At 52.9% G+C, this 23,736-nt stretch overlaps 1 protein-coding gene across 5 annotated transcripts; it reads right to left on the bottom strand.

Annotated features, from left to right (window-relative positions):
- Window positions 1–2,254: 2,254 nt before the first annotated feature.
- Window positions 2,255–21,938, bottom strand: MFSD2A (MFSD2 lysolipid transporter A, lysophospholipid). Of its 5 annotated transcripts, none has more exons than XM_065873011.1 (15): window positions 21,927–21,938; window positions 13,602–13,860; window positions 12,033–12,164; window positions 10,693–10,817; window positions 7,003–7,126; window positions 6,814–6,892; window positions 6,294–6,451; window positions 5,749–5,839; window positions 5,509–5,630; window positions 5,202–5,285; window positions 4,574–4,657; window positions 4,368–4,480; window positions 3,781–3,924; window positions 3,514–3,690; window positions 2,255–2,731 (listed from the first exon to the last, which is right to left on the bottom strand). In XM_065873011.1, the coding sequence occupies exons 2-15, from the start codon at window positions 13,692–13,694 to the stop codon at window positions 2,668–2,670; spliced, it is 1,590 nt and encodes a 529-aa protein (XP_065729083.1). In that variant the 5' UTR covers window positions 13,695–13,860; window positions 21,927–21,938; the 3' UTR covers window positions 2,255–2,667. The 5 variants fall into 5 exon arrangements, with proteins under 5 accessions (XP_065729083.1, XP_065729105.1, XP_065729094.1 ...); XM_065873033.1 differs by having other exon boundaries at window positions 13,608–13,860; XM_065873022.1 differs by lacking the exon at window positions 21,927–21,938 and having other exon boundaries at window positions 12,033–12,161; window positions 13,602–13,837.
- Between the last annotated feature and the right edge of the window lie 1,798 nt (window positions 21,939–23,736).

Here is a 23,736-nt window from a genome sequence, read left to right as displayed (position 1 = left end):
TGGAGCAAAGGCACACTGGACCAGTGTCTACCAAGGGGACCAAGGGCCAGAGGTGTGTTCCAGGGCCAGGCAGGTGACCTGCAAAAAGGGCTGCATCTAAATCTAGAGCTGGGGAAGTCGGCAGGGGTCTTGGATTTCCTCCTGAAGACAATGGGGACTCAAAGGAGTTTCTAAACAGGAAATCTACTAGGTTATCTTGGATAGCTTGCGGAAGGAATCAAATCTGATTTGAGATCAAATCAGTCAGCCAGTGAGGATGCTGGTATAATCATCCAAGGTGAGAGAAGATAAGACCTGAGAAGTAATTGCAGGAATGGGAAAGAAGTAAGCTTGGGTGGTTTAGGAAATTTCTCTTTTAAAGATGGGATTTGGTGGTTATTGATCAGAGTGGAGGGAGAAGGGAGGTGTGAGTGGAGGGAGATGGGAGGTGTGAGTGGACCTCTGCAAATGTCATCTTGGAGTCCTTGAACGCTCCAGCTATGGAAGTCAGACCAGAGCAGCCTCTGACCCTGAGGGCAGCTCCAAAGGCAGCAGCAGGACCTGGCTTGGTGGTGGCACATCTACTGAATGGAAATGTACCTACCTCACTCAGAGGGAAGTTAGGAGGACTAATTAAATTGATATTTACTAAGTATGTGTAACAGTGCCTGTTATTAACACTTTATAAATTTTAAAAAGTGGTTGAGGGCTTCCCTGGTGGCGCAGTGGTTAAGAATCTGCCTGCCAATGCAGGGGACACGGGTTTGAGCCCTGGTCCGGGAAGATCCCACATGCCGCGGAGCAACTAAGCCCGTGCTCCACAACTACTGAGCCTGTGCGCCACAGCTACTGAGCCCGCGTGCTGCAACTACTGAAGCCCATGCACCTTAGAGCCTGCACTCCGCGACAAGAGAAGCCACCGCAACGAGAAGGCCACACACTGCAACAAAGAGTAGCCCCCGCTCGCCACAACTAGAGAAAGCCTGCAGGCAGCAAGGAAGACCCAACGCAGCCAAAAATAAGTAAATAAAATTTTTTTAAAAAGTGGTTAAGTAGAACTTCATCCAAAAAATGGAGCTCCAACTCAAAAAAAAAAAAAAAAAAAGCCCCAAACCCAAAGTAAAAACCAAGCCTAAAGAGTCTAAGCATGCCTCTTCTCTGGGCCTCATTTATCCATCTATATAAAATAAAGAGGTTGGATTGGTAGCCTCTTGATCCTGCCAGTGTTGCTTTCTTCATTTTTTGGAGTTTCATCTAAGTGTGTAAAACGCAATGACTTGGGGCTTCCCTGGTGGCACAGTGGTTGAGAGTCCGCCTGCCGATGCAGGGGACATGGGTTCGTGCCCCGGTGTGGGAAGATCCCACATGCCGCGGAGCGGCTGGGTCCGTGAGCCATGGCCGCTGAGCCTGCGCGTCCGGAGCCTGTGCTCCGCAACGGGAGAGGCCACAACAGTGAGAGGCCCGTGTACCGCAAAAAAAAAAAAAAAAAAAACCCAATGACTTGCTGAGGCAAGTTCCTACCAGCGTGTGAGGGCAAATTATTAAATTTTCAGGAATTTTGCAGGACAGAACAACTGCTAGTAACTTGAAATTGGCTATAGTGAGAATATTTACAGCTTGGAAATAGGCAAATGCTACAAACTAGGCCTTCCCCACCATCCTCCTCCCCGCCACCAGTGGTGAGACCCCCCTCCCCTCAACCAACACATACACCCAGCTGGGTACATTCCCGCCTTCCAACACTGTCATTATCAGTGGTGGAGGAAGAATCACAGGCCTCTGGAGACCCCACAGGGGCCCAGTCACAGAGTCTGCCCCAGCACAGCCAGCACCACATGCTCAGGCCAGCCTAGCGTGGGAAGCAGAGCATGCGGGCCTGAGCAGAGCAAACTGGCCGCTCTCAGACACAGGGGAGCAGTGGATAGTGGTTAAGGCACTAGTCTCGAAGACCTGGGATGTTACTCCAGTTAGGTCTCTTCTGGCTGTGTGAGTTTAGCTAAGTCCCTCTCAACACTGGGGCTCAGTTTCATCATCTTTAAAATGGGGACAGTCCTGACCTAGCAGGATGGTTCCCAGGATTAAGTGAGAACATCGGCAAAGTGAGAGGAAAGCTTCCACACCTGGGCCTGGTACAGACAGGTGTTTAGTAAATGTTAGCTGATGCTGTTATCACACCTCCACACACATTCTCGCCCCCCAGGGCACCTGCGGCTGAACACTCCCTCACTCTCTGCACCTTGGCACAGAACGGCTCAGTGTCAGGACAAAGACAGAAAACAGGCAGCTCCGTTTCCCAGCTTTTATGAAAATTAATAACATTAATAGCTCACAGACATATACAAACACAGACTGCTATGTACATGGTCATTAAGTTATTAATTAGTCTCTGTATAAAACGTTTCTACATTAGTGTCCCGGGCTAGGCCCGATCAGTCCTCGTGGTATATTCACAGTAGCAGCCCCTGGGCTTGGCCCCTGTGGGGGGCAGAGGGAGGCTGGTGGCTGTATAAACAGCCCGCCTCACGATGGGCACAGGAGGCGTCCTGAGTCGCTCACTCTTGAGTCTTTGGCTCCCTTCCTGGCATCTGGAGACCAGCTGTTCAGTGAGCAGGCAAGCAGGCCCAGATTCCTCATCTGGCCCGGTGACCCAGGCCCTGTGCATGGTGGCTTCGGGCCACCCAGCAGGCCCTAGAGGATTCTGGCTAGTTCTGTAGAGTCTGTGTCAGAGCAGCCCAAGCTGCTGGCCTCTTCCCTGCAAAAGCCAGAGGAGATGGGCTGGAGGAAGCACCCTTACCCACCTGCTTGTTCCCCGCAGGATCTTGGCTCTGAGGTCTTAGCTCACTGCCAGGCTGGTCTAAATCACAGGACGTAGTTTGCTCACTCCCACTCTCAGCCCAGAAACTGCTGGTAGGTTTGTTCGCTGTTCTTGCAGCCCACAAGGCACCCCAAGCCCCAGTACCACACCCTGGCCTGGGCGAGCTGAGCTGGCACAACTCACTCCACCCTGCCCTCTGGTCTCCGCACCTGAGGTCCTGCACACCAGGAGAGCCGTGAAGAGTGTGGGCTCTGGAGTCAGAACACCAGGGCTCAAACCCCAGCTCTGCCCCTTATCACTTGTCACTCTTCCTGGTTAAGCCTCAGTGTCTTCATCTGCGGAGTGGGAATCATAGGAATCTCTGACACCCAAGGTTGTTGGACGACCATAGGAGATCACGAGTACATTCTCTAAAATGTAAACTCCTTGAGGGCAGGGATTTATCTGTTTCATTCACTAGAGCAATGCCTGGCACATAGGCGTCCCATTAAGTACTTGTTGAATGAATAAATGTAAAACCACTCAGCCCGGGCAGGCAGCCTGTGTTCAAGAAATGTTAACTGCCACGGTGATGAATCAGCTGGGGGAAAGGGCAGAGGAGGAGCTGTCCAGGGAAGATGTGTGGAAGGCAGATCTGGCTTTGGCCCCAGGAGGCACTAGCCGAGGGCTTAGACTGGATGATGTCCCCTCGTCCACCTCCCTGTCCCTTCCCCACTCACCTCAGGGCCTGCAGTGCCTTCTTGTTCTGCCGCCGCTTCTCCTCGTCAATGGGGTACAGCTTAAAGAGCAGCAGGCCTACGAGGATGAGGACTATGGGAGCCATGGTCACCAGCATCTTCAGTGTGAACTTGACACGTGCTGGCTGGGAGCAGCCACGGGTCTGGTACCCAGTAAAGCTGTGGGACCCAGTGGTTAGGGGAGTGGTGAGGATGGGGCACCTGGGACCCACCCCTGCCCAGCACTGCCCAGACTCCCACCCCACTCACTCCAGACTGAGGGTGGAGATGCCCAGGGAGACTCCGGAGGCAAACTTGGTGAAGAAGACATAGAAGGAGAAGAAGATGGGCTCGGTCCCATGGATATGGGGCTGCTTCAAGTGGAAGTCATCAATGACGTCAGGCAGCATGGACCTGTACACGGTGGTGGCAGCCGTGAGCACCCTTCCACCTAGCAACCCCAGACCTCCACTAGCCCATGTGGTCCGTGTCAATAAGAGTAGTCCTCTGAGAGTTTGCAGTCCCACAGCTCACACACAGTTCAATGAGGAGTGGGCAGCTTCATGTGAATAAAAAAAGACGGCCCCTTCCTCCAAGATGAAGTAGCCCCAGATCTAGTTGCTCAGCTAGGCAGGTATAGAGTGCAAAGATCTAAGCCCCCATTTCCCACCCTGACTAGATGTGGTTGTGCAGTTCACAACCTGTACAACTGTACTGGGAAGACCTGCCCCACCCCCAACCTGGACCCACAGAATGGCCTGCAGGGAGACAAGTCCCACAGGATTCTCCCTAAGGAGCTTCAGAACTGGGGGGTAGGAGGCTGGGAAACATACCCAGCTGGGCCTATATATACTTACCAGGGTAGTAAGAAGGCAGCTGCTACACTGATGCCAGCTGCCACAGCTACCACATATGTGACAATCAGGTTACTCTCCATGAGGGCCACCAAGATGAGAAATGGCACTGCTGACTAGGGGAGCGGACACAGGAATACGAGTCAGCTGGGAAGCTCCCATCAGTAGCCCCCAAGTCAGCCCAGGCCCTGTCCTTCAGCCCCACTCACTGAGATCCCAATGTACACAGCCATCTTCTTGCCAAACCGGGTTAGGAACCACTGCCAGATGGGGATGGTGACTGTGGCCGAGAACTGTGGATGGGCAAAGGGGGAGGAGAGGGAAGTGGGTTAGAGCCATGGAATACCCCCTGCTCTTTCCAGGACTCTAAAGGTGCTCCCAGCCCTGCTCAAGAGACAGATGACATCATCTGGACAGTTGAGGACAGGCACCCGATGGCTCTTCAGGGGAGCTGAGAGCGAGTCCCAATCTCGTCTCCTGCCTTCTCTGAGCACAGAGCTCCGGAAGTTCTGGCTTCCAACACCTTTGCTTTTGCTATGCTCTCTACTTGAACATCTAACCCCAAACCCTTTCTTCTTTTTCCCCCAGTGTAATTGAGATATAATTGACATATAACATTGTACTAGTTCAAGGTGTACAACATAAAGATTTGATATATGTACCCAAACTCTTTCTTTCATCGTCCTACCTAAGCAGTGGTAGGTCAGATCCAAAGGTTCTGAGAAGCCTCCCTCATCCCTCATGACCTTGGGCCAGTCTGGGAAACGTCCTCTGGCTATCCAAAGAACCATCTCGCAGCCTAAGCCACTTCGGCCACCCTCGGGGCCCCACACGCACCATGATGGCCAGGAGCAGATTCTGGAATTCGTTACGAAAACCCAAGGTGTAGGTGCAAAACAGAGCGAAGTTCCCCTCCACCAGCTGGGGGACAGGAGAGCGTGGTGGGAAGGAAAGGTAAGGAAACAGGTGATGTAGTTGGGGCTGAGCCTCCATGACATTCCCCTTCCTCCAGGGACCCCTGCTCACTCCGCCTCCATTCCACCTGTCCCTCGGGCTTTGTCCCATCCTGAGTCCGAGGCCTACCCCACCCCTCGTTCCACATACCCCCTCCCGCCCGGGCTGAGCATATCAGGGCCCGACTCACCATGAAAGCCAAGGAGGTGAAGAGGAAGCCGGCAATAAGCTTGATGTACGGGCCATGGCTCATGACCAGCCGGAGGCCCCGAAAGAAGGGCATCGGCTTGGCCTGCTGAGTCTCGTAGGGTTCTGGGGGCCAGAGGGGACGGTGAGGCAGGAGCAGAGGCCCCTCCCCAAGCCTGAGGCCCAGGCAAAGGGACAAAACCACCCCACGCTGGGGCCTGCACCCCTCCCCAGGACCCCTCACCTCTCTGCTCCCGCACGCCCAGGGTCAGGATGACAGCACAGATGACATAGATGGAGGCAATGACCCCTGCCGCCAGTAGGTATGCGTTTTGCTGTAAAGAGGGGAAAGGTGACATAGAGAAACAGTCAGTCTGATTTCATCCCAGCTCCCAGCAGCTCTACTCAATGACCTTGGATCAGTCCCTTCTCTGGGGGCCTCACTGTCTCTATCCGCGAAATGGGGAAATCAGCCTGCACCTGCTGTTGCTTCCCAAGGCCAAGTCCAGATGAACAAAAGGTTAAGAAGGCCAGGCTGTGGAGTCTGAGAGCCCACAGTTCAAATCTCCCCAAATCTAGTTTCCGCAACTCACTAGCTCGATTACCGTGGACAAATTATTTAGCCTCCCTGTGCTTCAGTTTCCTTATCTGCAAAGTGGGCACATTAACACTTTGTATAACAGATGCCCAACATTTACAAACACTAGCCTTTATTAATATTTTGAGGATAATGGCAAAATCACCCCATCGTTCCTCACCTCCCCCACCCCTGCCCTGCCAGGGCCTTACCGTTTCTCTGAGTGAGGTGGCGCTCTGCGTGCGATTGACACCTTCCAAGGCTACTGTAGAAGCATTGGCGTCCTGGACACAAGGTGTATGTGCTTGGCCCACAATCTGCCCCTGGATTGCTGTGCCCAGCACTGTACCTAACACCTCCACGGTCATCCCTGAGCAGGAAAAAGCAAGTCCTTTTGAGGGGCCGCACGGCTTGTGGGCCCCCAGGGAGGAAGGTCGGATGGATATAAGCCCAGCTCTAGCCACAGGTGATAGTAGCAGCTCCAGATAGGACGGTTACTGGGTACTGGGGTAGATGGCACCTTGGCCTAAACTCATGGCCTCGCTATGTGACCTCTCCCTGGTCCTTCCACCTCCCTGGTCTCACCAGAACAATAAGTTATTTTTAAGATGGTTTCACACCCACTCCCAAGAGCAGGGAGCTGGGCCCACAAGGGAAGAAACATGGTAGGAGGGTCAGGGAGTGGAGACCCTGGGTCCCTGGTGTGGGGCTCAGTGGGCTGGGGAGACTTACGATACGCAGTGGCAGAATCCCGCTCACTCTGTTCCGTGCTGATAAACATGGTGAGAGCTGAGTAGGGAACGTGGAAACACTGGCATGGAAGAGAGGCCCTCGGCCAGTCAGACGATGGACAGACAGATGTGGCTTCGGGCACCAACCCCGGAGGCTCCAGGGACTTCCCGCACCCCTGCCCATACTCACCGTGACCAGCGTCTCAAAGAGGCAGTAGAAAAGCAAGTACCACAGGGTCTGGCCCTGTTGGAAGTCAGGCACGAACCAGATGAGGAAGTAGGCGATGATGGCCAGGGGCGTGGAGAAGATGATCCTGAGGAAGGGGAGGGTTTGAGTGGAGGCAGGATGCCAAAACCCCAGGATCAGGGCCCAGGCTGGACTGCTCTGCAGCCTCACAGGGTGCCCGGCAGGAAGGAAATTCCTCCCCCTGGATGTACCCGCCCCAGGGTCTCTGGGAAGGGACTGATGGCCCAGCCCAGAAGGGCACACTGAGGCAGGGCCCCCAGCCTACAATCCTGAGCATGGGGTATGAGGTCAGACCCTCCTGAGTCTTGCCTGCATCTCCCCAGGTGTGAAGGCTCCAAAGACAGGGGCTTTCTATGGGCTGAGGGGCTGAGAATGCAGGCCAAGACCTCAGATGGTGGGGCAGGGAGGCAGTGGGGGAGGAGAAATCCCAGTGGGATCTCACCCATGTGTGCATACACAGGAGCGGGGGAGGCCAACTCCAGGTGAAGGTGTTGCTTCTGGAGCAGCCAGAGGGGAGGACTGGGCCCAGTGCCTCCCCACATGTGAGTCCCACACCATCCTAGTTAGATCTCAGGATGGTCCAACTTCACGGCATCAGTATAGAAAGGCAGCAGAGAACCATGGTGAAAAGGCCTTTGGAGCCGCACTTCCGGGATCCAGTTCTGGCTCTACGAGTAACTATAAATAACTTGGTCTTGGGCACGTTATTTAACTTTTGAGGTTCATTTTACCAAATTATCGTTTACAAACGATGATAGTAATAGCACCTACCTTACCTTCAACATTTACTCAAGAAACATTCAAGTGCCAACTCTGCGCTAAGCGCTATTCTAATGACTTGGGACGTATCAGTAAACAAAACAGACAAGTCATTGCCCTTGTGGAATTTACATTCTAGTTGGCAAACAAAAAATAAACGTAAGATATATACTATCCAGCCTTAAAAAGGAATGAAATTCTGACACTTGCTACAACATAAAACTTGAAGACCTTATGCTAAGCGAAATCAGCCTGACACAGAAAGACAAATCTGGCATGATCCCACTGAGATGAGTCAAATTCACAGACAGAAAGTAGTTGGTTGCCAGGGGCTGGAGGGGAGCAAGGAATGGGGGGTGTTAGTGTTTAACGGGTACAGAGTTTCCGTTTGGAACAAGTTCTGGAGATGGTCGCAAAACAGTGTGACTATACTTAATGTCACTGAATTGTACACTTGAAAATGGCTAAAATGGTAAATTAAAAAATTTTTAAATAGTGTATTCTACCACACACCAAAAAAGCTACATAACATAGTAGACGGTGATTAAGTGCTGTAGAAAAAAGAAGGAAAGCAGGCTAAAGGGGATTGGGAGTATGTGGGTACAATTCACAACCAGGTGGCCAAGGTAGCCCTCACTGAGAAGGTGACCTCTGTGCCAGGCCTCGAATGAGAGGAGGGAGTTGGCCTGGCAGAGCTCGCGGGGCAACAGTGCTCAGGTGGGAAATGTGCCCCAGCAGGCCTGGGGAGTAGGAAGGAGGCCAGGGGGCCAGAGAGAGTGGCGTGAGCATGGGAGATGGAATTAGGAAATGAGGCTGGACAGGAAATGGGGTGCCAGGTCATGCAGGGCCCAGTAGGCCATTGTAAGGACTTTGGCTCTATTTCACAGGGTTGAAGTAGTTTTGAGACTTAAGTTGATATTAAAATGTAGAACAGTTCTTGGGACACAACAAGTGTTTGCTGTGATTATCACACCAGGAAAGCTCAGCGGGAGACTTCAGGGAGCTGCCGAGAGCACTGGGCTGGGAATCAGACCTCAGATCCATCCCTGCTGCATCTCCCATGTGACCCTGCTGACACTCTGCCTCTCAATGGGTGGCCGGGAACTCCAGGAAAGTGTTCCGTCAGAGTCTTCCTCGTCTGAAACGGAGGATTTAAATGCTGGCTGAGGGCAGGGACTGGTCTGAGGCCTGGGAGAGGGGGCCCCAGGGCTCAGGAGCCCTGGAAGGCCCAGCCTCTTTCTACACCGAAAGGAGAAGGGGTGCCAGGTCCCAGGTCCTAACGGGGGTGGATGAAGAGGAGGGCCATGTACATTACACGGCAGCCCTCAGCATGTGCTCAGACAGGGGTGGGGGTACCACTCAGAGGTATCACCAGGAGTTCTCACCCTGCCAGCTGAGGCCATGTGCTGAATCACAAACCAGCCTGAAGGGCCCTCAGCTACTTCACCAAGCTGGTTGCCACACGTGCCTGCGTGGGCGAGACGTCCCCAGACCTCACCTCCCAAAGGGAGGGCTTCCTCTGCTCTCCCGCCCTTGCTCTACCCCACCCCTCCCAAATCCTCAGAGAACCAGGGCTCCTCTGGCAGCCTTCACCAAACACTCCATCCGAGCAGCCGGGGCTGTGGAACCAAATGTGCTGGGAGTAACCCGGGCTGCTGCTGTTACTGCTGCTGCTGCTTCAGGCTGGCCGGGGCAGCTGCCTGCCATTGGCTGTGTCTTATGAGGAGATGTGGCAGCTCAGCCCCGCCCCTGAGTGGCTGCCAGGGAGGCGGGTACAAGGCCCAGTCTCAGGGGCTGGCTCACCGGGAACCCCAGCAGCCTGTGCAGGTAAGGCAGACTCTCCTGCCCACTGGCCCTGAAGCATGGATCAAAGGCCCCAAGCTGGGCCTTTGCCAGGGGCTGGCGGGATTTCAGTGGGAGGGGGACCTCGTGGGAAAGGAAGCTGTGCTGGGGGGCAGGGACTGTGGGAAGAGCTTTGAAGGCCTTGAAGGCCGGAGACCAGGTATGGGCGCCCCTGGGGCAGGAAGGCGCCCACTCGAGCCTGGATGGGCTAGAGATGAAAGGGGCATGTCCCCCCCCCGCCCCCCAACCACCAAGCAGGATGTCCTGGAGGGAACCAGAGCTCTGGACTGTCAGCCTGTCCCTTGCGCCTGCCTTTGCCATCTGATCTGTAGCACCACCCCCCTCCCAGCCTTGCCTCAAAGCCTGAGGCTGAGGCGTGTAGGCTCTGTGTCAAAGGAAAAGGTAGTTCTCACGGTCCAAGGAGCCAGAGGTTATGCTGTCCCTTCTGGGTTGTACCTTCCACGCTTACCCCTCCACCAGGAGCCACTCTGCAGGGGTGCCAAATTACACTTAATAAGTGCCAGAAATGGTTCTAAGCACGTTACGTATTAAAAAATTTAATTCTCACCACAACCCTGTGAGACAGGCATAATCATTATCCCCACTTTGCAGGTGAAGAAACTTGAGGCTGAGATGTTAAATGTCTTGCCTAAGGTCGTACAGCTCTAAGTGGCGAAGTCGGTATTCAAAATGAGGCAGGCCGGCTCCAGAGTGTAACCTTTCAACGATTATGGGAAGTGATGGAGCGGGAGAAGTTAGAATTCCAGCTTCATGGAAGGGAAAAGGACCTTGGGGAGGAATGGGGCCTGGGCCAGGGGAAGCTGCTTAGTCTAGCAATTCGGCCAGCCTGGGTATGAACTGGCAGGAGTTCCAATGCCCATGCCTGGGGCAGCTGAGACCTTGCTGGGGTTTTTGCATCATTCCTTCTCCTCACCCCCCAGCCTGTGACAAACCATGTGGAAGGACCACGGGGTAGCAGACATGTCAGAAGCCCCGCCTTCTACCACCTCAGAAGGAGCATTTTCTACTCACCAGGGCATGAGGCGGCCTAGACGGGTCCAGGGGGATTTGCTAATGCAGAAGCCCACCAGGGGGTCTGTGATGGCATCCCAAGCTCGGCCCACAAACAGGATGATGGAAGCAGAGAAAGGATCCACCTGGGATGGGAAACAGGCAAAAGATGACTTCCTCATCCTTCAACTGATGGGCAACATCCACCCTCACTGATGGGCAAAGGCAGGGCTCCCTCCCCACTTCAGCCTGGCCAGTAGGACCCTGTACTGCTCCCACCCAGGCCTTAAGCATCATCACTTGCCTTGTTAATAATGACAACAACAGTTTCCCAACAGAAGTAGCACTGTGTGTCTCCTTGGAAACTTTCCCAGATATTTCCCCCTAGGTCCTCCCCTCCGCTGCCCTTGAAAAACACTCCCATCAATTAGAATGAATCCAGAATTCAGTTCCTTGCCTCCCTCTCACAAGCCCCAACCACCTGATATCAGAAATAGCATTTGCTAAAAAAAAAAAAAAAGAAAGAAATAGCATTTGCTGGGTCACCGCAGTGGCCCTCAATTTCCCCATCTGTATAATGGGGTTATGATCCCTATCTTACAGGGTCAAGCTCTATCTTGGATGTGAAAAAGAAATCAATAGAAAAAATGTTGAAAAAGTAGACTGTTACTATCACTACCCATTCAAGCTATCCCCCTCCCCCCAAACCTTCTAGGCCTAAATAGACAGTTTCTCTGGACTCTTCCTCATCCATCAAGGCTCTACTATTACTATCACTCCAGGAAGCTGGAGAGGCCTCTCCCACACTGCAGTTTCCCCAGTCTGACTTTTCTAACTTTTTACATTTTGACAGCAGGTTCCCCATATTTGCATCCCATTTTGGGCCTGGTCCATGGGAGTTGCTCAAAAACTAGCTGCTTAAATTAAGTCATTTGTCTTTTCTGGGGCTTAGGGTTCCCCATCTATTAAGTGAATACAAGATACCTTTCTTGCAAAGTCACCAACCCCTGAGCCAAGCCAGCTACTGCTGTCCAGCTGGGGGTATTGTGTGCCAGTCTCTTCTAAGAACATCACAGCGGGCTCCATTCTATCACACCACCGCCTACCCCTCCAGGCTCTGTTGCTCTTGCCAGGCAAGGAGGAGTGAGCTGACCTTGCCAGCTAAGACTCCTGGGGCAGAGACTCCCCTTCTGGATACTCTCCAAAGCCTTCTTGTTTCTCATCCGCTGTGACTCTGAGAGGCAGGAGACTAGGGATTCCCAGTCCCATTTCACAGATGGGGAAACTGACCCTACCCTGGAGTCCGTAGTCTCTCCCACCTTGGGGTGATGGAGGAGCCCTAGCGGGCTCAGCTCACTCACCTGAGCTACATCCAACAGGTAGATCTGCAGGAAGAACCCCAGGGCACAACCTGTCACCTGGTAGGGGGTCCCCCCAACTGCATAGCAAAGTTTGTTGCAAATGGACAACTGGTTTTTCTTCTTCGACTCCTTCTGGGAAGAAGAGGAAAGAATGAAAAGAGATCCACAATCCTGGCCTTCATCCTGGAAGTTTCCAGAGACAGGAAACTCTGGAACTTTGCCAGGAGGAACAAGTCTGCCTTGCCCTATTCCCACCCAGGGAGAGCTCACTTCCCACAAGAAATGAAAGGTATTCTCTGTTCTTAAAAATCTGGAAAAGGGGAATCCATACTGAGGAAGTAGCCCCTAAGCCACCCCACCCCAGACCCAGATCCTTATCAGCTCGTCTTCACTTAGTGACTCCCCCCAAGGCCTCAGTTCTGTTTGTTTCCAAGTTGGAGAGGGAGCACGCTCCAGCAATGGACCTGTCCCCACCTGGCACCTGCTGCCACAACCTGAAAATCCTCTTGCCGCCAAGAGCTGTCTAAGCCCAGCCCTGGCTTCTGCCCTGGTTCAGAGGCTAGTGAACATGCCTACTGGGTGAGGGCTCTAGAGATCCCTAAGGGCCCAACCCAGCTGGCTCTAGGCCCAGCTGTTCCTTCCATCTGTCCCAGAGCCTCCCTGGCCCCTGGAGGCAGCCAGACTTTCAGGCAAACCCAGGAGCTGTCCTACCCTCCCTCTCTCCCTGTGCCCCTCCCCCAGTTCCCAGAGGATCTTGGAGAGGGGAGGAAAGGCCTCTAGGTGCAGGGCTGGACCCTCTCTGGGTGGGGCACTAGGGAGGTTAAGGTTGCCCAGGGAAAGTAGATTACTCAAACATGGGAGCAGCATAATTGCTTTCCCAGGCTTCTTCCAAGGATCGGTTAATAAAATTAAAACGAAAAGGCAGTCACCTCCTAGGCAGATATCTTTTGCCTGGGATCCCTCCCTGGGGCCGCCTGATGTCACTGGGCCCTTCATTATGTCCAGAGAGCTGGGAATGGGGCCGAAGGTCAAGACGCGCAAAGCGCCGCGCGCGGGCCGACAGCTACACTGACACAAACGCCTGCGGAATGCGGCTCCTTTAAGAGCAGAGCCCTTGCTCTTATGAATGAACTTGAGCGGCCCTCACTGCGGAGTTGAGAAGCAGGCGTAGCATGTGGGGGTGGAGAGCAGGGGGATGAGAGATTTGGGACCAAGTTGGGTTTCCCAGATTTCTGGGGTCTCTCTGGCGTCTAGGGCAGCAAAATTAAGCGTCCGGTCACAGAGGAACGGAAACCGACTAGGCAGAGCGGAGCCGGGCACAACGTGGAGCCACCGGTGGGGCCGCTCCCCAGAGACACCCAGAGTGGGGGGTGGGCAAAAGGGGGCCAGCGCTTACAAACCTTCTCCATCACTGCCTGCCTCCAGGGCACCCCAGGGCCCTCTCCTGCCTCTGGGTCCTCCTGTTCCCGGCTTAGCCCAAGGTGTCCCAGAACCAGGTTTATCCCGTGACGCCCCAACCTCAGCCTGCCGCCCACCCTTGACCCTCCACCCGGAGTGCCCGGCCCTCACCTTCACCTGGACCGGGCGTTCACCGGCTTGGAGGATGCCCGTGGGCAGCAGCCCCGCGGCGGAGCCGCTCTCGGCGCCCTCTCCTTTGGCCATGAGCCGCGGGCCACGCCGCCCCGGGCCGGGAAGCCGGGATGTTCCTCTGCTCCGCGATGTTCTTCTGCTCCGCGGGCCTCCGCTCCCCCCGGGCTCGCGTGGTAGTTGTAGCCGCCGCCGCCGCTACGAACGCCGCTGACTCGCTCACTGCACTCCCCACGCGCCTCTTAAAAGGTTGGGCCCTGCCCTCTCTAACTGGCCAATCCTGGAGCTCTGCTACACCGCCGCCAGCCAATCCTGGAGCCCGTCGGTCCTCCCGCCGGCCCAAACCCCTCTGCAGCTTGTGCCACCAAGCCACGTTCTCCAGCCTGGAGCCCGCATCCGGCTGCGCGTCTCCGCGCGACCCCGGGGTTAAAGCCGGAGACCCACTTGACAAGCACGAGGAACTGAGGTCCGAGGCTACAAGTGACCTGCCCGAGGTCCCCCAGAGTGAGTTCTACCTGAGTGAGATCTACACCCCAAGACTTCCGACCCCCAGGCCTAGGAAAGGCAGAGGCTTGGAAACCTACAGCCCCCTTTAACGTCTGGAGTCAGTTCGAGTCTCCCTCTGCTCCAAACCTGGAGCATATAGCGCTGACACTTTCCTAACCGACACCCCTCACCCCTCCTCCAAGACGGACCATTTCTTCTTCCCGACATTGGCATCTGTGGGGCCCTCTCGATGGGAGAGAAAGACGAGGCAACGCAGTCGCAGTCGCTGCCGGCAGGAAGCTCCTAAGTTGTGGAGAGGAGTCGGGACCACAGCCATCAGCACACAATGATGATAACAGCGGCATTTTACGGAGAGCTCCCTCCATGCTTAACATGATCTAATTCAACCCTCATAACCACCGCGTGAGGGTGGTGCTATTATTATCCCCATTTTACAACTGATGGAAGGAAAACTCAGAGAAATGAAACAGCGCTCATGTGGCAGAGGCAGGCCTATAAGGTTTTGCCCCATTTCACATCCTTCCCTCTCCACAGCCCTGTGCTATCCCTCTCAGCAAAAATTATGAGAAGGCTAAACCAGTCTCCCCAAGAAGAAGCCCTGGGAGAGGGAATTCCCTGGCGGCCCAGTGGTTGGGACTCCGTGCCTTCACTGCCGAGGACCAGAATTCAATCCCTGGATCCCTGATCGGGGAACTGGGATCCCACAAGCTGCGTGGCACGGCCAAAAAGAAGCCCTGGGAGATACAAAGCTCTGGGTTGAAACAATCAAGGAAAGGTTTGAAAGAGTGCTGAATAATCTGGTCCTTGAAAGAAGATGGGGACTTCCCTGGTGGCACAGTGGTTAAGAATCCGCCTGCCAATGCAGGGGACACAGGTTCGATCCCTGCTCAGGGAAGATGCCACATGCTGTGGAGCAACTAAGCCCGTGTGCCACAACTGCTGAGCCTGCGCTCTAGAGCCTTCGAGCCACAACTACTGAGCCCGCGTGCCACAACTACTGAAGCCCGCGTGCCTAGAGCCCATGCACTGAAACAAAGAGTAGCCCCCACTCGCCACAACTAGACAAAGCTCGCATGCGGCAACAAAGACCCAACGCAGCCAAAAATAAATAAATTTATAAAAAAGAAAGAAGATGGGAGGCTAGACCCAGATGCCAGAAAAGTCTTCTACCACCTCTGGGCCCCTTATGTCACCATCAGCCCTGGCTTCCCAGGCACTCAAGAGGCTGGGAGGGGGCCAGTTGAGACTGACTAGTGAAGTGGTTGCTGGGATGCTCAAAGGCTACTCACTCCTGTGCCTGTGGTTGCTCAGTGTCAGTTTCCTTTTTTCTTTCATAAAATCTGATTGCCAGCAGGAGAGATGAGGTCTGGCTGCCCCAGGATGGCCACACCAAGCTTCCTCGTCTGCCCTAGCAGATCCTCATCTTGGCACACAGATTTTGGCCACTGCTGAGCCTAAGGGAGCCAAGATGAGGCAGCTGAATACTGTGAAAAGGGCCTGAACTGGCCCCCACGGTTCTGCCATGAGCAGTGTGACACTGTTCTGTCTCTTCCCCTCTCTGGGCTTGAGTTGGCTGAGGGACTGTACGATCCCTTCCAGCACTAACAACCTCAGTCCGATGGGATCACACTACCACACAGGTGATTTAGACCCCTGCCAACCCGTGAGCTCTGGGAAGGTAGGAACCACATCTTTTCCACGGCCATATCCCCATTGACTAGCGGGGGCCTGACTCAGATGTGTTCAGTGATGCCTGCTCAGCCTCCCTCAGGTACAAGCATAAGGGTAGCCCATTCAGAAAAGCCCCATGCTCCTCCGTTTACCAGCTGTGTGGTTGATCCTGGGCAGCTCAGTTAACCTCCCTGTGTATAAGGTGGAGATATTAAGTGACTACCTCATAGAGCTGTCTTGGATATGAAACAAGAAAATCCAGGGGAAGGGCTTAGCACAAGTGCCTGGGAGCCGAGGCTGGGCTGGTCCCCCCTCCTGGCCCAATTCCAGTCTGCCAGCATAGCATATAAGATTCCAGATATGGCCTGACCAAGCCAACACAATAGGCCTATTATTTTCCCCAGTCTGGACACGACACATTGTTAATGCAGCCTAAGACTGCTGGGCTTTGGAGCCTTTCTCTCCCATGACTAGCTCCCATCAGGTTGTGGTCAACTAAATCATTCAGATCCTTTTCACTGGAGCTGGGGTCAAGTCAGGTCTCTCCCTCATCCTCTGCTTTGTGTAGTGTCTCCCCCTTCTTGAAGCTCACAGAACAACAGTGTCATCTTGCTTATTCCAACCTGTCGAAATTGTTTTGAATGCTGGTTCTATTGCCCCCTGTTTTCTCTCCCTAAGTTTAGATCCAGGCTGCTCCAGGCAACTTCAACTATACCATCCAGCCTGCTGGTCAAGACAGAGCCCCATAACACATCACTAGAGACACTCGTTCACCACTGACCGAATCAGGGCCCTGCTAATACAACAGCTCCCAATGATTGCTGGGCAAGCACTGTGCTAAGTGCTTTAGGTATATACCATCTCATTGACTCACAACATAACTGGGGAGGGTAGTTTTTATTACCCCCACTTTATAGACCATGAACCTGAGGCTAAGAGAGGGAAAGCAGCGACCAGTTTTATACACCCAGAGTCAGGCCTCTTTTTCAGACCATGAGCTTGGCTGTGAACTCGTCACTTAGAGATGTGGTCCTCTGGCTACACACAGTCTTGACAATGTGTCTCCATGGCCCTCTCGGCTACTCTTGTTCCTACCCCCTTTCCTCCACACCACCAGGCCTGGGGCCCAAGAGGCTTTGCTTAGGTTCCCGTCCAAGGTGGGCAGAGAGCAACCTTATCAGCTCCATTAGCCTCAGGAGCCTGGAGCAGAGACCTGGGCCCTTCTTCATAGCAACATTCTTTTCATCTAGGATAGCAGTGAGGACAAGGGCTTCTCCCTTAGGAACAGAAAGGCAACTCCCCTCTCTGAGGGGTACTATCCTTGCAGCCAACCTTGACCTTTTCTGGATCTAGCCCAGCCTCACAGTCAAGGACAAATGCATTTCAGAGATCCCCTTGTTGCTCTCCACCTGTCTATGCCCTCACAGGGCACTATTCCCAGCCTGGTGGGCTTCATCATATCCTAGCGTACTCCCCTGAAGGCCTTTGGGGAAGGCCACCGGGTCCCCTGATCTTCTTGGGAGACAGAGCAGCAGAATTAAGTGCAAAGATTCCAAGGACAGGTCACCTGCCTTCATAGCCTATCTCTACCATACAATTTACTCTTGGGCAAATTACAAAATCTCCTGAGCCTCACTTTCCTCACCTGTCAAACGGGGATAATAATTCTGTGTATCTCACAGTGTTATCATGAGGGTTAAGTAGGGTCCTTAGAACAGCGCTTGGCCTATAGTAAGCATTTAAAAAGTTTTATCGCCATCAGTAACATCATCACCACCATCATCATCAGTAGTAGTATCCTGGGCAAAGCCACACAGAGTAAGGCCACTTAAGTCAGAGGGGAGAAAATTTGATGTAAATGACTAGGGGCTAGATTTATATCTGGTGATTCAAGGTGGTATTTCTAGCCCTGTGGGATTCTTCCAGGGCAGGATTACCAGGTAGAGCCGTTGGGGTGCTGGTGCTAGGAGATTGTTGCTAAGTGAAGGTGTTGTCAGATGCCAGTGTTGCCAAGTGGGACAGTTTGCTTGCAGACCATTATCCAATGGTAAGATCTCTTTAGTCCCTAACTGGCAGATCTACCACCCTGACTTCTGGAGAAAAGGAGCCCAGCCCATGCCTTAAAACATACTTATCTCAAGAGCCACTAGTGAGTTTATACCCTAAGTGGTGGTGGTCTGAGGCCTGAGGCCAGGGAATGGCCAGGTTGAAGAGCTTAGGGCTGGGCAAGCTATTGTCTGAGGCTATTCCCCCACCTAGCCCTTTTGTTTGCCCTGCAGGGAGATGGAAGGGCAGAAAGTAAGAAGGAGGGACTCTTGAGGGTCCCAAGAGAGGCTCTTTGAGAAGGAAGTAGCTGAGGGCCCTTGAAGTCATCTGAGGGTGACCAGTTCCTGCCTGGATGTTGGTTGGGCAATAGAGAGACAGGAGAGGCCTCGAGGCTGATGCCCCAACTCAAAGCTGATCACTCCATGGGGAAGCCTCCTATCTGGGCTTCAGGACTGAGCTGGGTGATGGGTCTAATTTCTGAGCCTCAGTTGGGGCTGAGGGACATGGAGAGTGCCCAGAGACTCCTTGGGATACTTGGTGCCCCCTTCCCTACCTAGTGCCTCTGCATCTTCTCATCCTTGACTCCCCCAGGTTCAAGGTCCTCTCCAGAAGAGAGAGACAGCCCTACTTCCCAGGAAGACTCTGACTGCTGAGGTGACATGAGAATGATAGTGTGGAAGAAGCTGGGTAGGTCAGCCTTGGCTCAGAAAGCCACACCGTGGCACAGCTCTGAGGGAGACCCAGTGGCTGGACCAACCTGCCTGGTAGGCTCCGGGGTACAAGATCAGGTGAGGTGCTCTCTGGGCAGAAGCCCAAAGCCTGGCCTCAGAAGAAGGGGTGGGGACTGAAGCCTGAGTGATACTGCTCTCTTACAGGCTGGCCAGGCCTCTGCCTTCCTTCTCTTTATGCTCATTCCATATTCCTGCATAGCAGCTGTGCCTCGGTCTGCTGGCCTTGACCCTCTGAGAGCCGGTAGACTCTTTCAGAGTAAGTGATTGTTGGACTCAGACCAACGTGGCAGAAGCAGAACCTGCCTGAGGTCCCGCCTCCCATCTGGGCCTCCTTTTACCTATCTATACAAAAAGCACTCTGGACAGCCCAACACCATGCAGTGGCTGCTTCCACTTCCACTGACATGCAGAGACCTCCAGCTTTTGGTGGCTACCTTCAGACACGTAACCCTGTGATCTCATGGTGATTAGGTGCAAGAGATAAGCATAGCTGGGGCCCTTAGAGAGTGTGGCCTGGAGTCAGGCTCAACAGGATTTGAATCTAGTTCTGTCTCTAGCCAGCTCTGTGACTTTGGGGAGGTCAGTTAAGTTCTCTAAGTCTCATTTATCTGATCTGTAATTTATCAGATCATCATGTTATAAGATCAGGTGAGACAATGTATGTGTACAAAACAAACCTTACAGTTGGCTCTCAACAAATGTTAACTTTGGGACTTCCCTGGTGGTGCAGTGGTTAAGAATTCCCTGGCCAATGCAGGGGCACGGGCTCCACAACAAGAGAAGCCACCACAATGAGAAGCCCGTGCACCACCAGGAAGAGTAGTCCCCCACGCACCGCAACTCGAGAAAGCCCGCGTGCAGCAATGAAGACCCAATGCAGCCAAAAATAAATAAATCAAAAATCAATCAATCAATAAATAGGGGGATGAAAAGGTCATATTTGTTTTTTGAAAATTCATCTGTTGGGGGATTCCCTGGCAGTCCAGTAGTTAGGGCTCCGTGCTTCTACTGCTGTGGGGCTGAGGGCCCGGTTTGATCCCTGGTCGGGGAATTAGGACCCTGCAAGCCATGTGGGGAGGCCAAACTAAAAAAAAAAAAAAAAAAAGATTCATCTGTTGTTGGAGATTGGCTCAGAGGGGACCAGTTAGGGCATTGCTGCAACAGTCCAGGAGAGATGAGATGAGGGTCTGAGGATGGCCAGTGACAGTGTCATCTTTATAAAGTACAGATGTGGTCATTTTACTCCTCTGCATTTAATCCTTTTAATGGCTCCCCAGTGTCTTCAGGATGAGGATACAAGGCCTCTCTCCATCTTCTCAGCCTCAGGGATTACCAGATCCCCAGCCAGAAAATGCCCAGCCAATCCAAGCTGTTCAGTATTCCTGCACCCACCATCCTCCAACACACTTCCATGTCTGTGGTGTTCCCTGTGGCTGGCATGTTCATCCCTGTCTCAGGAACTCTTACTCATTCTTCAGGGTTTGGTTGCAGTACCACCTCCTGTGAAGCCTTCGCAGACTTCTACCCCCCAGACAGAAGCTGATGTTTTCAAATGTGTACTCAGACAGATCTCTATAAGGGCTTTGTCACATCATTCCATAACTTAGTCTGCTTATACTTGTCTCTATGATTAGATGTTACTTTCTCAGAGGATAAGATCATCCATGCTTTATTCATCTCTGTGTTGCTGGGTGGACACCGAATAGTCTCAGTGAAAGTACTGACAAGGCCACCTTTACAGCTCCCCCAAGTATCCTTTTTTTTTTTAATTTAAGACTCTCAACCTTTAAGTTTTAAACCCAGATCAGAAAGTGTTTTTCCACTGTCTATTAATCAAAGACATCCTGCCAATCAGAGGGATCAGAGGAAAGAAATTAACATTTAAAAAAATAAATTTATTTATTTTTGGCTGCGTTGGGTCTTCGTTGTGGCACGCGGGCTTTTCGTTGTGGTGGCTTCTCTTGTTACGGAGCACGGGCTCTAGGCGCACGGGCTTCAGTGGTTGTGGCTCGCGGGCTCTAGAGCGTAGGCTCAGTAGTTGTGGCGCACGGGCTTAGTTGCTCTGCGGCATGTGGGATCTTCCTGGACCAGGACTCGAACCTGTGTCCCATGCATCGGCAGGCAGATTCTTAACCACTGCGCCACCAGGGAAGTCTTCAATAAATGTTTGATGAGTGAAAGACTAAATGAGTGAAGGGGCTGTAATAGCCCCTTCCTCCATGTTTCTGGGACTATGGGTCTACATAAAGCGCTTCCTAATTTCCTTTCTGGTAGAAGTGAGACCAGAGAAAGGAAGGAACTTGCTCAAGGTCACAAAGCAAGTCATCAGTGGAGGGACTCTGTTTCCCATCCCATTGGGATTCTGAGGGCCAGCCCTTGCAGAGAAAGCCCTGTTTTGCCTGGTATCTGAGTCCCCAAGATGGACCCTCCAGACCAGGACTGGGAGGACCACAGAACACTCCCCCCGCCACACACACAAACACCAGCTCCTTGCTCCCTCCTGCCAGGAGTAGGGTTGAGATCTGGAATTCTTCCACCTCGGCTTGCAGTCTTGATCTCTGCCTTTGGGGCTGCCTCTAGGAGGAGCGTCAAAGATCTGCTAGGCTCTGGGCTGAGTGTGGGGTTCTAGGCCACCCTAACTAGTAGGTTAGACTCTGAGTTCTGGAACTAAGATGAGTCTGTGCTGGGTTCTAGGCTTTGGGGCAGGTTCTGAGCTGGACTCTAGGCTGCTCTGGGCTCTAGATTTTGGGCTTTGTTTTGACCTGAATTCTGGACTCTGAGCTTTGGGTCCTCTGGCTCTGGGTTCTAGGCTGTGACCTGGGTTGTAGGCTGAGGGTCCAGCTCTAAGTTCTGAGCTCTGATCTTGGGCTCTGGCTAGCCTTTGGGACAGGTTGTGCTCTGGGCTCTGTGGTCTGGGTTCTGGGCTGGACTTTGGACCAGGGATGGGCTTGTTTGGCCTCTGGGTTCAAGGCTCTGAGCTGTACTTTGGGGCTGGGGTGGGCTGAAACCTTAGGTGGTAAGCTGTGATCTCTGTCCTCTGAATTCAAGGCTCTGGGCTTACATTGGGTGGGAGGAAGGGGTTACAGAAGGGAGAGTAGCAAATTCTTGAGCTTCTCCCTTTGCCCCACTTCTCTTCCTGGAGATTTTCAAGCTTTACTTCCTCTTCCCAGAGGAGAAGGCCAAAGTGAAGGTGGTAGTAACCTTCCTTGAGGTGCCAAAGACTTCCCTGGTCACCAGGAAGAATAAGTGAAGGGTAGGGCAGGTGACAGGTGGAGGTGTCCTCAGGTGGGCAGGATCTATTCTGCTTGTTATCAAGGACCTTCCCACAGAGCAGAGTGTAGTGAGGAAGCACAGGCGCAGCTCATGGCAACCATGGGGTGAGAGCAAGGGGTTCCTACCCCTACCTTTCCTTTCCTCCCCCCGAGATGTCACCCCACCCTCTGTTCCAGCCAGGAGTAGGGCTTGAAGCTCTTGGGCCCCAGAAGAGGTAGTTTCCAGGGCTCACCGAAGCCTTTGCTCAGGTCCATCCCCTTACCCTGACTGCTTTCTCCCTTACAATGGACCTCTCCACATTTTATTCCCCTTCCTCCCCCATCTGCTCTGGAGCCTTTTGCCCAGCAGGACTCCTCCCCAGCCCCAATGCTGGACATGCTCACTCCACGACGCTGCCATGAATGCAAGGCCTATGTGCTGGTGACAGAATTCACTGAAGGAGCAGGAATTCCTGTAGGGAAATACAACTGGGAAAAATCATTGAAAATTGTACATGACACATGACTGCCCGAGGGGAAAAACAACCAAAACCTGTTAACAGGATGTCCCCTCATGAGTACACTCAGTTCCTAACTTTATTCTCCTGTCTCAGATCTTCCTTCCCTCACACCCACGGAAAGAGACCACCTTTCCAGTTCTTCATTGGGCAAAGTCCCCATTAGGCTCTGTGCAGGAAACCTCACCCCCTAAGCCACATGGGATCAAATCAACAGGATAAGAAACACTCAGCAGAACACTCGCCAAAGTCTGACTTGTTCAGTCTAGACGAATTTCACAGCAAGAGCGTGCAGAGGTACAGGAAATAGCCTTCACCAGACAGCCTAGGGTGGGCTTGGCAGTTTTTATTCTCAGTGTCCTGTCCCTTTAAAGTCTTTCCACCAATGAGAAGTAACAAGCTATGCCTCCTCCTCATTGTTCAGATTTGGCCTTTTGGGTGAGTGGGGATGGCGGGGTGGGGATAGAGTGGTTAAATGCAGATCAAAAACACACATACACACATACGCCTATAAAATAAAAGTGTTTATTCTCAGCAACAGTATAGTCTAAATCCATATTGAGGAAGAAAAACACTTTCCTAAGAGCCCTATAATTGGGTCCCTGCCCATAGTGGGGATAACTCGAATTATCTTTTAGAGCAATGGCAGATCCTCTGAGCACATCCTCTTGTTTCAGGCTATGCCCCAGCCTACCATGTATAAAAACAAGCCTGCAAAGAGCATTAACCTGTGATAGTTCCTCTTGGGTATCTAATGTCCTTGTAAGAGCTTTTTTAAAAAAAATAATAAATATTTATTTTTGGCTGCGTTGGGTCTTCGTTGCTGCGTGTGGGCTTTCTCTAGTTGCAGCGAGTGGGGGTTACTCTTGGTTGCAGTGTGCGGGCTTCTCATTGTGGTGGCTTCTCTTGTTGCAGAGCACAGGCTCTAGGCGCACAGGCTTCAGTAGTTGTGGCGTGTGGGCTCAGTAGTTGTGGCTCGTGGGTTCTAGAGTGTAGGCTCAGTAGTTGTGGCGCACAGGCTTAGCTGCTCTGCGGCATGTGGGATCTTCCCAGACCAGGGCTCAAACCCGTGCCCCTGCATTGGCAGGCAGATTCTTAACCACTGCACCACCAGGGAAGTCCCATTAAGAGCTTTGAAATGATTACTTCCTTCACTTTGGACCAGATGAAAATCATGGGGAATGGAGGGCTTGAATTCTTCCTGTCCCAGAGGGAAGCATTCCAGAAGTGTGGAGCATTGGGTTTCCCAAGTACATACTCATTCTGTACATCTCAGCTCCAGTCCCCCACTGTGACCACTGAATCCTCCCTTACAGCTCTGTTTGTCTTAAAAAAGCCTCGACCTAAAACACACAGGGTTGTGAACCTCCTGGGCATGCTCAGTTCTTAACAT

This window comes from Phocoena phocoena, chromosome 1 (genome assembly GCF_963924675.1).
Source record: "Phocoena phocoena chromosome 1, mPhoPho1.1, whole genome shotgun sequence".
In the NCBI taxonomy this organism is placed as follows: domain Eukaryota; kingdom Metazoa; phylum Chordata; class Mammalia; order Artiodactyla; family Phocoenidae; genus Phocoena; species Phocoena phocoena.
The sequence above is the reverse complement of the archived record's forward strand: the minus strand, read 5'-3'. Positions and strand labels throughout refer to the sequence as shown.